The 18,845-nt window shown below is 37.1% G+C and overlaps 3 protein-coding genes across 3 annotated transcripts; all 3 read left to right on the top strand.

The window, feature by feature from the left end:
* The first annotated feature begins 2,435 nt into the window (after nt 1-2,435).
* On the top strand, nt 2,436-18,408 carry LOC118274606 (uncharacterized). Its single transcript, XM_035592222.2, has 2 exons — nt 2,436-2,587; nt 14,670-18,408. Exon 2 carries the CDS (start codon nt 14,678-14,680, stop codon nt 18,131-18,133), a length of 3,456 nt encoding a protein of 1,151 aa, XP_035448115.2. The 5' UTR covers nt 2,436-2,587; nt 14,670-14,677; the 3' UTR covers nt 18,134-18,408.
* Nucleotides 2,551-13,183, top strand: LOC118274605 (uncharacterized). The gene is made up of 2 exons (XM_035592221.2): nt 2,551-2,713; nt 9,402-13,183. The coding sequence occupies exon 2, from the start codon at nt 9,411-9,413 to the stop codon at nt 12,897-12,899; it is 3,489 nt and encodes a 1,162-aa protein (XP_035448114.2). The 5' UTR covers nt 2,551-2,713; nt 9,402-9,410; the 3' UTR covers nt 12,900-13,183.
* Nucleotides 2,586-8,470, top strand: LOC118274607 (uncharacterized). Its single transcript, XM_035592223.2, has 2 exons — nt 2,586-2,717; nt 4,846-8,470. The coding sequence occupies exon 2, from the start codon at nt 4,855-4,857 to the stop codon at nt 8,269-8,271; it is 3,417 nt and encodes a 1,138-aa protein (XP_035448116.2). The 5' UTR covers nt 2,586-2,717; nt 4,846-4,854; the 3' UTR covers nt 8,272-8,470.
* Nucleotides 18,409-18,845: the final 437 nt, after the last annotated feature.

Below are 18,845 nucleotides of genomic sequence, written 5' to 3'. Positions count from 1 at the left end.
GCTGGTACGGCGCCGCTGCGACATAACATCGTTGCGGCGCCGCACCGTTCGTGTGCCTACTGACACGGTGAAACGATTGCGAAGCGGAACGCATCGTGTGCCCCTGCTCTAATTCATGGTAGCCACATCCGTTAAAACACCGGAACAAGAAATCCGGCGCAAATAAGAGACATTAACAACAATCTTGGATCCCGCATCGAGTTATCATTAGGCTGATGAAGGTTAGCATTTCTCTAGGTATTTTCGCTCAATTTTTAATACCTATTTTACGCGTGTACAGCCGCGGACAGAAGCTAAAAATTTGACGCTGTTAAGCAGAAAATGATATCTGTTGATACCTATCAGAGTACTTACCTATCTAAGACCTACGTCTATCTCTTAATTATATAATTTCCTTAATTCATGAAAATTCAAAGAGTAAAATAAAATAAAAAATCGTGGGTTCGATTCTCACGTTGAACAATAGAGACGATGATTCTTTTTTGTAGGTACCTAGAGGTAATTTAAAACATTTTATATTTACGGAAACAAAACCTTGGACGATATTAGGTCCGTCATGTTTGAATGATGTCACGCGCAAGTCGCTTTTGTTTTTGAAAGGGAAAATCATCCAATGACTTTTCTCGCCTTGGGCGAGGCGAGAGGGAGTGTCAGACTCTTACTGACTAAAAACCACCCCGTTCCTTCTCCTGCCTTTCGAGCCGGAGCCCCGGTAAACCCGCTAGGTTGTCCGCAGCTCCGGATTAGGCATCAGCCCTACTGGGCCCCATCTGTGGTGGTCTGATGGCTCTTTGAGGCGCGCGCGGAACGCGACGCGCCGCACGCACGGATCTGGTTCTGGTCGGGCGGCGAACTACCCTTGCTCGCCGTCCGCAGGCCCGCACTTACGGTGGCCGGAGATGGTCGCGCGGTTCGCGACGCCCGGAGTGTCTCTCGCGACGGCTGGGGCGTGAGGAGGTTCGTTCTCTCACGCGCCCCGCCTCCTCCTTAGCTAGCATGACTGCTTCGCAGAAGGAGGAGACGGCATCCCAGTCCCCCTCGCTCCGCACCATGGCTTGTACCAATGCCGGACGCGAGAGGTCGCCGTCGCTGACTACATCCCTGAGCACATGACGATGCTCAGCCCATGCAGGGCACAGCGCCACCGTATGTTCCACTGTATCCTCAGGACGGTCCTCGCAGTGATGACACCCGGGCGTTTCCTCCCGCCCAATCAGAAACAGGAACCTACCGAAACTTCCATGTCCGGTAAGCACCTGCGTCAGGCGGTAGGTGAGGACGCCGTGGCGTCTCTCAAGCCACTCCTCAAAGAGGGGACTTATCGCTGCAATGACAGCGAGCCTAGTTCGGCCTCCGCTAGGATGCGATTCTAGTATTATACTGAGCGGTGACGTAGCCAGAGTTCCTACAATTATACTTAAATTCGTGTTATGTAAGTATTTGAACATGCAATGGCTTAGCGTGGCAACCACTTTTTACATACCTATGTGAGATTATTTAGGTACCTAATATAATTTGGAATGAAATGATTTTGAGCGTCGCTCGACCATTATTACTAGCATAACAACTTTAAACGACGAAAGATGTTCGGAACGGAATTGTTTTATGTCATCATCATCAAGAAGGTATTTCTTTATCTAAGGGTATTTATTATACATCGGGAATACGAACATTTTTTTAGTTTAGATGATATGACTGGATTCGGACACGGTAAAAAAACCTTTTGACAATTTATTTAGGTAATAGGATGCCTGCGTTCCCGTACGATAAAAAACTAACTTATGTCTTATACCAGACCATAATCCACCCCTGTTCCAAATTTCATCTAGATTCCTTCGGCTGTTGAGAAGTGAAAGAGTAACCAATAAACATAAATTTTCGCATTTATAATATTAGGAGAAAGTCCTGGTAATCTGAATATTCCGGTGAACAGCTGGTCATGGTATCTACTTATAGCTACTACGGAGGTGATATTTAGATTTTTACGTACGATTTTTACGTGCTAGTCGCTAGTCTAAACTAGTATAACCATTGTACATCCAATTTATGCCGTCTACTAAGTATCGAGGATAAAAATCGGGAGGAGAAAAGAAACAAAAGAGGAATACGTTGAAAAATTCTTCACAAGTAGTACCTACCTATTCGTTCCTCTTCTGTCTCTAATATTCCTCTCAATTTCCAGTCACTAGTTTTACCAAATTTAATAAAATTAAAAGAACCGATATTTATCAGGTGTGTAGGGAATTATTTATTTTATAATAACGCTTTAACTGAGTTTATAATGTTGTTGTCTATGAATTGGTAAATTGGTTTAGTGTAACAAATAAAAAAGCAAACGTCAAGTTGACAGAAGTAAAGTTTTGTCATTGTCATCTTCGTGGTCAAGCCGTTAACGTCAAACAATGCTGTACCAAATTGTACTCTAAACACCGAGGCACAAAGTTTATAATTGGATACCGAAACATGTAATGTTTACGGTTTTTACCGGCACGGCAACACACAGAGTGCGCTAGTCTGAGTCATGTAATGTTTTGAATTTGGATTTCATCACTTTTTGTAATATGCTGCAATCTTGTAACTATCTATGGTGAGTAATAGTGGTGCAGGCAAAAACGTTTGTCCATTGTCTTGTTCAGTTTAGCTGAGAGCGGTACACAGTAACATATTTGAGAGCTAGTGAATGTTCATGGGATCACTTCGCGCTACTTAAGCGGTAAGTACGTAAAATACTTATTTATTAAATTCTTTTACAGGTCGTTAATGTAATCACTTCTATAAATTCTATATGGGCACTATACCATGGCAATATAACTATGAATACCTTCAGTTTAGTAGGTGGAAACTATTTGTGTCCTTGAAATGAGGCTACATTTATAGTTTCCCATAGATTAGGTGATGTTATGCCATTGTGTTTAAACAAACTAACATTATCCACCTCAAGCGGTACAAATTACAGAATATAAATACCTAGTAGTTACAAATTACAATATCCAAGAACACATCCAACTGAATCATTATTTTATTCTTCAAGAATTTAATTATTCCATCAATGCAATAGAAAATCAATCATAACATCTGATTTTGATCTAAGCTATAAATCTGTCTACTTTGATCCTAAATTAGGACAACTTTAACTAAAAGTACATGATTTTTTTTTTTATATTTGGAATACAGTGATTAAGTAGTTGCTGTTTGAACTAGATACATAATATAATGTCCTCCAGATCTAATGTATTGGCTTAAGCTGTAAAATTTTGCATGTTTTTCTAAATAAATAAATCTAATGTCATGGGGTAGCCTTGATCCCTCAACTGGTGCTAGGAAGTTATGACAATAAAAGTATGTTATCTTGCTTAGAACTGCATTCTGATACTAGAGTTAAGTTTATACCAAGCTTACCAAACACCTACGGTAAGGTCTTACATTGAAAATATACAAATTTTATATGTATAAACAAAAAGTTGTGTTAAATATTTTTGTCACTATTATTTAGGTATGTTGTGTACAATGTACCTATATATTGTACTTTAAATATTTCTTTATGACAATTTTTATAAGTATCATAGCTGACCTCCCAAACTATTTTTTTCCTATCATAAGAAAATTGTCCTTATGAAAGGAAAAAAAATATTAAAAAAAAAAAGAATTAGAGAAATTGGTTCAACTGTTCTTAAGATTTGCGCTTAGATTCATTTTTATATGAAAGATTAGACTCGTCCTTTATTTCAAGAAAAAGGATTGTGTAGGACCTAGTTTAATGAGTTGCAGTGTAGATAAATAATTATTATAATTGTGGCATTTACCACAACTGATAAAGATATTCACACAAGTGGATCTGATAAGATTAAATTTTAATGATAAAGTGTAACAAACACTTGAGGAAAATATAGCAAATAAGCCATTATCCTTGAGCCTTAAAGTGAACTCAACATGTAGGTATGTAATTTACCTTGAAGCTTATTTACTTATGTACCTTATTGAAACTGAATATGACGCATATAATGCAATGAATGTTCAAAACTAAAATTTTACACAGAGACAATAGTTGTTAACTACTTCACGAGTAGACCAGTTTGACTCTGTGTATCCACACTCATATACATGGTTTCTTTTTGTTATTGTATTAACAACTTGCTTACTCTTAATGGATTTTAACTACTGGTTCCAGTATGATATTTATTTTTGTGTTGGATAATCCATTTATTAAGGAAGTCTATTAGACATCACACTGCGATCAATATGAGCAGAACAGCAAACAAAACCGCGTGGGATTAGCATTTTAAAATAATATAAAATTAAAATCTTTAATTGTTAATCTATTTTTATTGATAATATTTTTTCAATGAAATGAAATTAAACACATAACAGCCCTCTGCTTTTTACGCGCAGAAAACCTTTTCCTCTTTTCCCATTTTTCATCAGCTGTACCTTGTCTGTCTGTCACTCAATCGGTATCAGTAACATAAGAATTTTAATTAGCTTTAGAATGTAAATAAACAAGATAGCTAAATAGTAAGAATCGGATGCCACGTGTGTGTACGAACAACATAATGTTACTTACAGCTAGCGATTGATCGCAATTAAACTCAAAAAAAAACACTGAAAAAAAATGTATAAGCACCTACTTCAAACAATTTTCTTAAGATACCTTATGATTTAAGGTACCTATTTTATTTCAAGTAAATAGACTCACAACTCATTGACCAACCACCTAATCGAAAATAAGCAAAAAAGCGAACGTAATACGGTGCTATATCAAAATAGCCAATAGGTAACATACACTCGTTTATTGATTTTAGGACAAATCAAAGTGAAAATCTGTAATAGAAAATATTACGTTTGCAGCTGCCCATCATGCCGCCATTGACGCTAGAAGGGGACTCACTCGGCGAGAAGCGCCGGCACTTCAACAAACTAGTCGCGGACGCAGTCGCTAGCAAACATTATGAACTAACGCCGATTGGTGACACAGACAGCGACATAGACAACCTTCTGAAAATAGAAATCGCGTGTAAAGCCAGAAATGTAGACTACGTCATCGAAGTAATGAAATCCAAAGACATGCTGTATGCGGCGACAGCTATTAAAAAGTCCACGTGGCTAATCACCGACCCGCAGCACGCACACATCATCAACCCTGAGTACCTACACACACAACTAAAACCTTACATGACCACCAAAGCATTTAACAAACTCATGCTTCACGTCAGACTCAATCTGAAAGATGAAAGTCGAGTCGAAGCCTTTTATGAACACTTCAAAGATACAGATAGCGGCTGTAAATGGCTGCAGAACTGTTCCATACCTTTCATTGAAAATGTTATTAAGAACGAACGCTGCGTCCCAAAGTTGCTCTTCAAACGCTTATGTGAGAGATCTAGTAATTTCATTGCATATACTACACGTGTTGAGGTATACCCCCACGATCGAGGAGAGTTAGTTTTTTTTATGTTAAAGTCCCATACTGATGACGTATTAAACATATTAGAAGACAAAACAGTATCAGAATTCGGTATGCCAGAATTCGGTAAAAAGAGAACAGAATTTCTATTAAAAACATGTCCACATAGAATATTCGATAATATAAAAAAATACGGCTCATCTATCGACACCACTATGCTTATAAAACATATTAACAAAAATGAAATAAAAACATTCCTCCACAAACATGCAAATGAATTGGGATACTGGTGGGATGTCGATAAATTAAAAGATTTCATAAGAAAAATGGATGAAGAAGAAAGGGTAGACTTCATAAGAAAATCTTTTATTGACAGAACTGACATGATATTTGAGAAAGCTGACATGAACTGGTTCGAATCTATGATTCATTCTTACCAGTGGTATGAGTTCTTTCCATTCGATATGGCATTTACCAAAATCAAAAACCTTATACGAAAGCAGAACTCGCCATCAGAACGATGTGCCATGCTCTCAGTTTTGGTTAATAGTGCAAAACCTAATGCAGAACATATTAAAACTTTGCTCACATATGTGTTTGAAAAACACATAAATGTTCCTTTTAAATTCAAAATCAAATTCATAAATAATTTACTTTCAAACGTTTCTACTCACGAGTTGGATGAGGCAACTTGGAACATTTTGGATCAAATATTTCACAGTATGGATGTATACACTGACACGGAGAACGATGTACAACTGTGTCTGGAATCTATTATTGTGCGTAAAGTTTTAAACGATGAAGCTGTGCCAGAAGTCGTCGAGAAAAAGTGCACTTTTAATTCTTTTAACATTAATGTTAAGACTTTAAATGAAGAACAAAAAAAGAAGTTATTTACTTATGTGTTTGAATCCTTAATAAAAAAAATAAATCACAAAACATTTGAAAATCAATCTGATATCGAAGAAACTGTTAACAAGTTACAAAATATACTTATGTTATTAAAAGATAAGAATAAAATACTCTCTGATTATCCTATTGTGCATGAAAAAATCCAAGAACTAATTAAAAGAAAAAAGGAAATGAAATGGACTACAGATTTATCATGTTTATACAATACGAAAAAGTCGTGGCGTAAGTACATGTTTGAGGAGTCGCTGTCGCTCTCTCTGTCCGAGGAAACGTGCCTGAACGCTCTGAAGCACAAGCCACAGCTGCTGACGCGTCACGACAAACAAATACACACGTTGCGGACTGACGACGCGGTCTCACTGCGGCGTGTGCTCGCGAAGCTGCGCGTCTACTGGCCGGACTCACTCGCCCGACACTGGACAGAAGCTTACATGCAAAGTCTAAATGAACTTACTGGACAAAAAGCTGTTATTAAAGGTCTCTTTGTACTTCTTACTGCAAAACAAGTTGTAGAACTTTCAAAAAAATATATTCCTAACGATTTCAGTATAAACTGGGGCGACACCGACCAGACCGATATTATCATGCGAAAAAATATTGCAAAGCATCTATACATAGCCAGGCCACTTGTACCATTGGATACAGTATTGTGGTATGCTAAAGGTGATTATTTGCAGTATTCAGTACCGTCGCTTAACGCAATGATACCCAATTTGGATGTAGTAGAGAGTGAGGAGTATTTACCTAAATTATTAAATGCTCCAGTATCCTTACAAAAATTTGGTCTTCATCTAGCATTTCGCAAATTCAAACCCAATGAGCTAAAAAGTATTTTTTCTAACGTTTGGAACTCCTCAAATAATTCATCAATCAGAGGCGTTGTTTTTGAACACACCTACAATCAAATATGTATAGTCAAACATGAATCTACTGAAAAAGATTTATGGCAGTTATTAAGCATGTTTATAGATAACTTAAGCTCAGAGGAAAGTGCCGCAATTCATAAAAAGTTAAGTGAAGTTGCAGGTGTCCCTGTAAGTATTCGAGGAGATTATTATATGAAGAGTTACGAGTACTTAACTTCATTACCCGAAAGCGCCGACTGTAAAAAGTATGTGAATAATTTACTGTCAAATGCACATATAATAATGGAGTTTCTGGACGAGGACTTCGTAGTCAATAAATTATTGTCTCCTGCAGTATCAAAATATGATGCGTTATATGAACACCAGTATGTTAAATCACTTGCGTGTTTCATATTATGTGGTCGAAATGAGGAAAATCAAGTTCAGAGATTTAAAAAGATTATACCTGTAATAGACGATTTTTTTCAGAATTGGGACAGTATCGAATCAGACGACAGCTACCAAACAGGTTTTGACCAATTTTTATCATTTATGGTTAATGACTTCATTGATTACTTTGAAAGAAAAAAGTTATCATTCCCTATTCCTGCAAAAGTTTTTGCGGAAATACTTAGTAAAATCGAAAATGATTTGTCTGTATCTGAAAACTATGACATATTTACTAGCTGGAAGATTGTAACAACATACGTTACATTATTGAATGAATTAATATGTCATGAAACAGACAATGATTGCCAATACAATGATATGAGACTATTTCCTTCATTCGGTGTAGCTGTAACACGACATTTGAAGGAAGACTCTGATGAATACAGTCCAGTAGTACATCACCGTTTCGCAACCGCTTTTGAAAAAGCTCTTTCAATGCTACGCATACATGATGACAAAATGAAACTAGAAATTTTGAGACATATGTTAAATGACGATGACTTTGTTCCTGCATATCTAGTTGTCTCCAAGATTATGCCAAAAGATCCACAGGATGAGACAAAACATTTACAAACAGAAATACTTCAAAAACTTAAAATTAATCCATCGCCAGTGGTACAAGTACATTTTCATAACGATTTTTGGATATATCCGATAGATTAAGAATGATGTTTTCGTCTGATGTAATATTAAAGTATTTTGTATATGAATAATTAAGATAAATATAATGATTTCTTAGATGTTGACTGTATACTATGCTTAATTATGAACCTACCTATGTACATAATTTATCAATCTACCATTGTGTCATTAACTTAAGCTATAATTGTTTTTGCAATCAATAAAACTATTAATCGTTCAAGGAATTTTATTTATACTAAGGGCCAGTTTATGCGGCTGCCAAATCTAAGAGCATCTAAGCTAAAATTAAGTCACAGTGAATACATAACAGTTACATACCTCGAAAAGAAAAAGATACGAGGGAATTTCCTCGCATGCAATGCAATGTGCTCCAAAGACCACGGTTTGGATAAATTTCCGTTAAGATGCGCTTCGATCGTGCGCTTGTATAAATTGACCTTAAGCAAAAGCAGCAAAAGTGTGTAAATTATTACAAACCTATGTTGCCAAGGCATGTTGATGATAAAGAAAAATGTACCTGAAAGAACGATAGGAAATTGGTTTCTTATTAAAGGATTTTAAGCCCTCTGGTAATGGCTCTAGTGGTGTGGTATAGAATAATCGATCTGTTTAATCTAACGGTACGCACAGCAGTCACATATCCTTGACATTATATAATTTTACGTTTGCAGTAGGTACACTGCAATGCCTCTATTTAAGCTAGAAGGAGACACACTCGGCGAGAAGAGTTACTACTGCATTTAGAGACATTTAACGATTTTTTTTAAAATATTCTATAACCTTTTTTCCCAAAGAGGTTTGTAGTTTCAAATGCATATCTTTCCCAATATTTTCGTATGATGCTGATTGCTGACGTCAAGCTATGACATAGACAACGTGACAATTAATGACCCAGACATTGTCATAGATACTAACCGCTCGCGCTGTACTCAGAGTCATTTAATGGTTACTTAGCTCAGTCCAAATTGTTTTCAGAACAAAATCTGGCTGGCTGGCTATTTGCCGATGCTTTTTTACGTATAAAATATATATTTAGCTTACCCAATAAGCAGAGATGGCTTTTCAGATAAGTCGAAGCTAGGACTGGATTACAAGTTTATACATCTATTTATTTACCAATTGTTTGAAGATATATATTTTTTTAATTACAGTTGTCCATCATGCCGCCGTTAATGCTAGCAGGAGATACAGTCGGCCAAAAGCGTTGGCACTTCAACAAACTTGTCGCGGACGCAGTCGCTAGCAAACATTATGAACTAACGCCGATTGGTGACACAGACAGCGACATAGACAACCTTCTGAAAATAGAAATCGCGTGTAAAGCCAGAAATGTAGACTACGTCATCGAAGTAATGAAATCCAAAGACATGCTGTATGCGGCGACAGCTATTAAAAAGTCCACGTGGCTAATCACCGACCCGCAGTACGCACACATCATCAACCCTGAGTACCTACACACACAACTAAAACCTTACATGACCACCAAAGCATTTAACAAACTCATGCTTCACGTCAGACTCAATCTGAAAGATGAAAGTCGAGTCGAAGCCTTTTATGAACACTTCAAAGATACAGAAAGCGGCTGTAAATGGCTGCAGAACTGTTCCATACCTTTCATTGAAAATGTCATCAAAAACGAACGCCGTGTTCCAGTAGGGCAGTTCAGACGTTTGTGCAAGAGATCTGCACGTTTTCTTTTATACTATACACGTGCTGAATCTCGTTGGGGTACTACAAAAGAAGAAGTTTTATTCCTATTGAAATCACACACTGAAGAGGTAATGAACATGATTGAAGACCAGAAACATAATCACATACCTAGTTTAGGAAAAAAGAAAACAAAAATCATAATGAAAAAATTCCCACAAAAAGTCTTAGACAACTTTGATATGTACCATGGATCCCTTGACTTGTCTGTTTTTGTGAAATATTTACCGAAAAGTGAAATTAAAACATTTCTCTGCAAAGCAACGCAATATACCTTTAACAACATGGACACATGGCGATACTTCCTCAACAATATGGAACAAGAAGAAAGATTTAAATTCGTTAAGAAAACCTTGATCGATAAAAATGATTTTAAAATCTTATTCGCAAAAGATAAACAAAGTTTTTTAGAGGGGATAAATACTTATCAGTGGTATGAATTCCTTCCATTCGACGTAGCATTTTCTGAATTAAAAAATCTAATTCGGAAGCAAAATGTACCGGCGAAACGGTTTTCCATCCTCATAGTTTTAATTAGCTGTGCAAGAAAAAGCCCTGAGCATATTAAGTCATTACTTAAGTATTGTTATGAACAACACATCAACGAACCCTACAAATATAAGATTCAGTTCGTTAACGCTCTGTTGTCGAGTGTATCCGCTCATGAGTTCGATGTTGAAACCTGGAACTATTTGAATCAATTGTTTCATAGTATGGAAGTGTACATCGAATCAAATAACGACGTACGGCAATGTCTTGAAGCTATAATCCTGTACAATGTATTACATGATAAACCAGTACCAGAAATAGTGGAACAAAAACAATCATTTAACACTTTCCGAAACATAAGAAACAGGTTAAACGATGAACAAAAAAACAAATTGTTTACGTATCTGCTGAATTCCGCATGGTCAAAAATTAAAACTGAAAATATTGAAAATGAGTCAATATTAGAAGTAACTTTGAATGAACTGAAGAACGTGTTGATGTTGTTGAAAGATTGGAATAAAACATTCAACGATTACCCATTTATTCTAGAAAAAATTCAAGAACTAATGAAGATGAAAGAAGAGAATAAATGGACCACAGACATGTCATGCTTATACAATGTGAACAAATTGTGGCGTAAGTTCATGTTTGAGGAGTCGCTGTCACTCTCTCTGTGCGAGGAAACGTGCCTGAACGCTCTGAAGCACAAGCCACAGCTGCTGACGCGTCACGACAAACAAATACACACGTTGCGGACTGACGACGCGGTCTCACTGCGGCGTGTGCTCGCGAAGCTGCGCGTCTACTGGCCGGACTCACTCGCCCGACACTGGACAGAGGCTTACATGCAAAGTTTTAATGAACCTACTGGACAAGGAGCTGTTATTAAAGGTGTCTTTCGATTGTCTCCTGTAAACCAAGTCATAGAACTGGGAAAGAAACATGCTCCTACCAGTTTCAAAATAAATTGGAGTGAGAGCAATCAAGCCGAAATAAGCTTACAGAAAAATATTGCAAAACATCTGCACGTGGCCAGACCACCCGTTCCTTTGGATACAGTGTTATCGTATGCCAAAGGTGATTACTTACAATACGCAGTACCGTCGTTAAACACTATTCTGTTAAATCTTAGCGAAATTGAGAGTCGTGAATATTTACCAAAGTTATTGGATGCTCCAGTATCGTTACAAAAATTTGGGATACGTCAGGCATTTTTAAAATTTGAGATTAATGATTTGATAACTATAGTTTCGAATATCTGGAACACTACAAAGAATCCTTCTATTAGATCCATTATTTTCCTATGCACATATGATAAAATTTGTAAGATTAAGAATCAGTTCAAAGAAAAATGTCTTTGGAAATTGTTAAGTTTATTTTTAGACGATAAAACTTTTGAAAAAGGTGTAGGCATTTATAAAAAGTTAATTGACGTCGATACTATACCGAGCAGTCTACAGGGAGAATTTTTCATGAAAGGTTACAGTATTTTGTCTTCCTCACCTCACTCACCCGATAAGGAGTCGTATTTAAACCAACTATTACAATGCACGACAAGGGTAATGGATAGACTCGATGAAGATTTTGTCGCAGATAAACTACTATCGCCAGCAGGAACTAAACTCTGTTCGTATGACAGTCAGTATATAAACTCATTTGCATGTTACGTGTTATGTGGTAACAGTCAAGAAAATCAACTTCTAAGATTTAATAGAGTTTTGCGTCCAGCAATGGAAGAAGCTTTTCAACGTTGGGATGATAATAATTCAGGGTCTTTGTATGTAAAGAGTCAGTTTGAAAGGCTATTGGAATATTTGGGCTGGTATTTTATAGTATATTTTAGTTTGAATAAGATACCTGTGCCTACAAAACTGTTTGCAGAAATCTTAAAAACTCTGCAGAAAGGTTTGCCTGAAGTAAAAAACTATGTTTTAATCACGAGCTGGAAATTCGTGACTGAATACATACAATTAATCGGAGAACACGAAACTGTATTAAATGCATTCAAATTGTCAAATTTTACAATTTCCGATTTCGTGGAAAGTACAGACTATGTTTATATGGGCGAGGAACCGGAAAAAAATTGGCGAAACAATCATAAAAAATTATCACCATTTCTAGGTCCAAAGATAGTATTATTTTTAGAAAAAGATTGCGAGAAATACGGTCCTACAATATACAATCTGTTCGGGAGTGCTTTAAAAAATATGTTTAAGATGTTGACATTTACAAGTGATTCGTATATTGTGGACACTCTTAAGTATATGTTGGTCGATGAAAACTTCGTTGCCAGCTACTTACTCGTGTCCCTATGCTTGCCTCAACATTGCAGCTCCTCGCTTAAATCTGAGGCGTTAGAATTACGTGAAAAACTTAAATCAAATCCATCTAAAATTGCAAAGTTGCATTATTCTGACTTGCCATCATCAAAATCGTTATTAGCATGGCAATAACCAGATTTGTAAGAAATAAAATAAACAGTGTTCGTTTTAAGTGCATTATAATTAAAGAAACAATATTCATAATAGGATAAGTTAATTTTATTATAATTAGATATGATAGAAGGCAAATACCTAAGTGTTAAGTGCAGTACTATAAAATAGATTACTTTTTGTAACCATAATAAGCAAATAAATGAAGCTTTACAACTGGAGTTAATAACTAAGTTTTATATTTATAATCATTGTTTTAATATAAATATTTTTATTTTATTAAACTTTTTTCAAACAATTACATACCCAATTGTTTTATTTTTGTTTCAAAGCTTAGGTAGTAAGTTACCTATATTTAAATACCACCTAGTGCGAAGAAAAACGTGATTCTGAATATAGTAGATATTCAGAATCACGTTTTTCTTCGCACATTTTAAGCAAATAAATGGATTTTGAGTTACGACAGCCTTGTAGGTACTAAAAATAGGAATTTCAGTAAAGAAAGATAGAACTTGATCTCCTTAGGGTCAGTTTATACTAGCGCAGAGTCGAAGCGCATCGAAGCGTCTTCCAAAACTGAACGCACATATTACTTCTGAGATTTTAAAAAAGGTGCATGCGCACATTCTTCAGAATTCGCGCGTGAATGCGCCTTTTTTCCAATCCAATTTTTAAAAAGATTTATATCTCATATAAAAATTATATTAAAATATTACCTGTGAGTGTCACTCACCTTGTCAGCCATGAATACAACAACTGCACGGTTGGCGAGGTGGCAGGGCAACCGGCTGCCGCGTAACATGGCGATTCCTGTACGGAGCAACTCTTTGTGTGATCCACAAATTGTTGTCTCGGGTCTGGGTGTCATTTATATGAACTTGTATGTTTGTAAACGCACCCACGTTAGGTCCTGACGCAGGTGCTTACCGGACACGGAAGTTTCGGTAGGTACCTGTTTCGGATTCGGCGGGAGGAAACGCCCGGGTGTCGGCATTGCGTGGATCACCCGGAGGACACGGTGGAGCATACAGTAGCGGTGTGCCCTGCATGGGCTGAGCACCGCCGTGTCCTCAGGGATGTGATCAGCGACGGTGACCTCTCGCGTCCGGCTTTGGTTCAGGCCATGGTGCGGAGCGAGGGGGAATGGGACGCCGTCTCCTCCTTCTGCGATCATGCTAGCTAAGGATGAGGGAACGATCCTCCTCACAGCCGCCGCAGAAGACACTCCGGGCGTCGGGGATCGCGTGACGATCTCCGGCCAATGCGGGTCTGCGGACGGCGAGTGTAGCTCTGCGTACGGCGCGTCGCGTTCCGCGCGCGCCTCAAAGAGCCAGACCACCACAGATGGGGCCCAGTTGGGCTGATGCCTGATCCGGAGCTTAAAAGGTTGTCCGGCTCAAAGCAGGAGAAGGAACGGGGTTTTTTAGTCAGTAAGAGTCTGACACTCCCTCCCGCCTCACCCAAGGCGGGAGAAGTCATTGGATGATTTTCCCCACGTTAGGTACAGGAGAAAAGCCTAGTGTAGGGCAAAGCCTTTTTTTAAATAAAAATAAAGAAATAAATACAAGAATAATGTTCTTAATGCTCCTATATTTTGTTTTTATTGATATGTTCTTGGAAGAATACAAGAACTGGGACTGATATTTCATAGTAACTGATTTATATTTGTGGTTTGTCTCACGACAATTCAAAACAAGGTCCAGATTGTACATTTTGACAATATTGTAATTATTATACATTATATATTGTTTGAAGATAGTACCGTACTTAAATGTATTTTTTCATTTACAGGTATCACCATGCCACTAACGTTAGAAGGAGAAACACTCGGCAAGAAGCGCCGACACTTCAACAAACTCGTCGCGGACGCAGTCGCTAGCAAACATTATGAACTAACGCCGATTGGTGACACAGACAGCGACATAGACAACCTTCTGAAAATAGAAATCGCGTGTAAAGCCAGAAATGTAGACTACGTCATCGAAGTAATGAAATCCAAAGACATGCTGTATGCGGCGACAGCTATTAAAAAGTCCACGTGGCTAATCACCGACCCGCAGCACGCACACATCATCAACCCTGAGTACCTACACACACAACTAAAACCTTACATGACCACCAAAGCATTTAACAAACTCATGCTTCACGTCAGACTCAATCTGAAAGATGAAAGTCGAGTCGAAGCCTTTTATGAACACTTCAAAGATACAGATAGCGGCTGTAAATGGCTGCAGAACTGTTCCATACCTTTCATTGAAAATGTCATGAAAAGCGAACGCCCTGTACCAGTGTGGCTTTTTAAACGTTTGTGTAAGCGATCTTCCAGATTTCTTTCATATAATCACAAAATCACAAATATCAAGCCGTATTCCCGCAGCCTACAGGCTGTTCTGTTTATGTTAAAGTCGCAAACTGATCACATACTGAACATGATTGAAGATAAGAGCCGTAAGGGTTTCCGTAAAATAGGCAAACATAAAACAGAATTTTTAATGAAAAAATGCCCCCGAAGAGTTATTGAACAATTTGAAATATATGGTAATTTCGTTGACATGTCTGTGGTGGCTAAATACATAAAAGAAGAAGAAATGCAGTCATTTCTTCACAAACACGCTAACTATTTAGCATTTAAGATACACAATTGTGAATCATGGGGATATTTCATTAACAGGATACCCATACAAGAAAGATTTGATTTCGTAAAAAATACTTTTATCGACAAAAGTAATACAGGAGTTGCCCTTACAGAAGAAGTCAGAACAAAAATCGAATTTAATGTGAAAACGTATCAATGGTATGAATTTGCACCATTTGATATCGCTTTTACTGAACTGAAAAAACTGATACGCAAAGAAAGTCAACCAGCTGATCGACACGATATACTTTTGGTTTTGATCTCGTGTGGTAGCAAAAAATCACAACATATTAAAACGTTGCTTAAATATTTAAATGAAAAACACATGAATGAGCCATTCAAGTTCAAAATTAAGTTTATTTGTAAACTTCTGTTCTCCACGGCTGTTCATGAATATGATATTGACACTTGGAATTACTTGGATCAATTTTTCTACAGTATGGAAGTGTACACTGAAACAGAAAAATGCGTAGAAGCTTGTCGTGCTTATATCATATTATACAAAGTTCTACACGATGAACCAGTACCAGATATTATTACGAAACAGGTGTCAGTTGAATCTTTTCGAAACATTCAAAAGACACTAAACGCACAGCAAAAATCCAAATTGTTTACATATCTCTTAAACACTCTATGGGCCCAAACAAACAGGGCGAGTTGCGTTACAAATGAATCTGATTTCAGGAAAACTATTCTTCAAATGAGTCGTGTTATCACGTTGGTAAAAGATTGGAAACAAGAAATTACTTGCTACAGATTCATACTTGAAAGAATTCAAGAACTAATTAAGATAAAAGAAGAGAATAAATGGACCACAGACATGTCATGCTTATACAATGTGAACAAATCGTGGCGCAAGTACATGTTTGAGGAGTCGCTGTCGCTCTCTCTGTGCGAGGAAACGTGCCTGAACGCTCTGAAGCACAAGCCACAGCTGCTGACGCGTCACGACAAACAAATACACACGTTGCGGACTGACGACGCGGTCTCACTGCGGCGTGTGCTCGCGAAGCTGCGCGTCTACTGGCCGGACTCACTCGCCCCACACTGGACAGAGGCTTACATGCAAAGCTTAAATAAACCTACTGGACAAAAAGCAATAATTAATGGTATTTTCCTGATATCCCCTATTGATCAAGTCGTACAACTAGCAAAGAAACACGTTCCTTCTGATACTAAAATAAATTGGAGTGACTCTAATCAAGCCGAAATTAGCATACAGAGAAATATTGCAAAACATCTTCACGTAGCTAGACCACTCGTTCCTTTGGATACAGTGTTATGGTATGCTAAGGGTGATTACTTACAGTATGCTGTTCCGTCCCTGAGTGCTGTTTTATCCAATGTCAGTGAAGTTGAGAGTCGCGAATATTTACCTAAACTGTTGGATGCACCAGTCTCTTTACAAAAGTTCGGACTTCGCCTAACATATACAAAATTCGAAGCTAGCGAAATAAAGCACGTATTTTCAGATATTTGGAAAATTACGAAAAATGCTACTATCAGAGCCGTTATTTTTGAACAAACTTTCAATCAGTTGTGCAGTTCTAAAAACCAAAACATTGAAAATGAACTATGGGAATTATTAAGTTTATTTATGCAAGACTTAAACTCACAAGAAAGTTCAAGTCTGTATAAGATATTAAGCAAAGTCAAAAGCGTTCCTATCAGTATACGTGGAAAATATTATATGAAGAGTTACGAAATTTTAAAATCTTTGCCAGAAAGCCATAACTGTGTGTCATATTTAAAAAAAATTATTGCATATGCAACACATGTCATGGAATTACTAGACGAAGACTTTGTCGTCAATAAGTTACTTTCCCCAGTAGAATCAACATTCTGTAAACATAATGGGATGTATTTGGATGTATTTGCATGTTTCTTGCTTTGTGGTGAAAGCGAAGAAAATCAACTACAGAGATTCAGAAGGATAGAAAAAGCAATAGACGAAGCTTTTCAACGCTGGTACGATATACATTTAAATTGTTTCTACATGAAAATGCTGTTTGATAATTTTTTAAAGTCCTTAGTTAAAAACTTTGAGGAATATTTTGTTCGTAATAAAACACCCATACCCGTCAAATTGTTTCAAGAAATCCAAAGCAAAATACAGAAAGAATTGCCCCTGGTAGAAAACTACGTACTGTTTACAGTTTGGTCACTAGTGACAGAATATGTTAAATGTATGAATGAACACGCTTCTAACATCTCTAACATTCTTAAATCGTCAACATCTGAAAATGTTTGGAAATATATTCATTTGGAGGTGTCTCCCTCTTTTGGTAAAAAGGTCATTGGGTATTTAAAAGAAGATACGGAGAAATATAGCTCGGCTATACATGATTTATTTACCGAAGCTTTAAATCGAATGTTATATATATTTAATTTTGAAGATGTTAAACTCGTAGCTCTGTCACATATGCTTTATGATCGAGAGTTTATTCCCAGTTATTTAGTAGTTTGTAAATGCATGCCGGTATTATGTTTGGAAAACGATGAAACGAACGACGACGAAAAATCGAAACGATTCGAAATCCTTAACCAAATTAAATCGCATCCATCTCCCTTAGTCGGGCTGTATTACCACCACCATTTTAACATCAGACCTCAGTTCTAAATACTTTATTAAAATAAGAATCTTCCTGGAGTGTATGTGTAAACACACGGTTGCATCAAAAATTAAATAACACCGATTGATTTTTTTTCTAATCACGATATGATTTTAGGGACTTTCAAGATTAGATGTTTTGAAAACGTATTTTATTTGTAAACAAATAAATCTGTACCTTTGAGGACGTTATCATGTGATGTCGTCAAAAAAAGGGTTTAATTAAGTGGGTAAGTATGTTATTAGTATAGTTTTTTATTAAATATAATAAAATGATGTATCAATACTGGCGTTTTTATTTTATACATATGTATATGTAACCTATTTTACTACACCTCAGTTCCCTGTCTCTCTTATGGGTCCCTTCATCCCTTGTAGAAGGAAGCGAGCTTATTGCCATATACCGGGGACCAATAAAATTCTAGAATAAGTTTTTTTTAACTTCATAAGATTTACTTTGTCTGACTCTAGAATCGATATTGAGGCTCCATGCATGGTAGTCACACCTGCAACTAACTAGAGACAGCCCTTTCAGACATTTTTAAGTTTTTTTTTTATGGGATAGGTGGCAAACGCATACCATCAGGAGTCATCTGATGGTAAGCAATCGGCGCGGCGCCATGGACAATTGGACACCCGCAACACCAGAGGAGTCACAGGTGCGTTGCCGGCCTTTTAAAAAGGAGTATGCTCTTTTCTCGAAGGTCGTATCGGTTCGGAA

This window comes from Spodoptera frugiperda, chromosome 11 (genome assembly GCF_023101765.2).
Source record: "Spodoptera frugiperda isolate SF20-4 chromosome 11, AGI-APGP_CSIRO_Sfru_2.0, whole genome shotgun sequence".
Classification (NCBI taxonomy): Eukaryota; Metazoa; Arthropoda; class Insecta; order Lepidoptera; family Noctuidae; genus Spodoptera; species Spodoptera frugiperda.
The sequence above is the reverse complement of the archived record's forward strand: the minus strand, read 5'-3'. Positions and strand labels throughout refer to the sequence as shown.

Bases quoted from the DNA above. Each gene is read 5' to 3' on its own strand.
- LOC118274606 (XM_035592222.2), top strand. From the start codon at position 14,678: ATGCCACTAACGTTAGAAGGAGAAACACTCGGCAAGAAGCGCCGACAC.
- LOC118274605 (XM_035592221.2), top strand. From the start codon at position 9,411: ATGCCGCCGTTAATGCTAGCAGGAGATACAGTCGGCCAAAAGCGTTGG.
- LOC118274607 (XM_035592223.2), top strand. From the start codon at position 4,855: ATGCCGCCATTGACGCTAGAAGGGGACTCACTCGGCGAGAAGCGCCGG.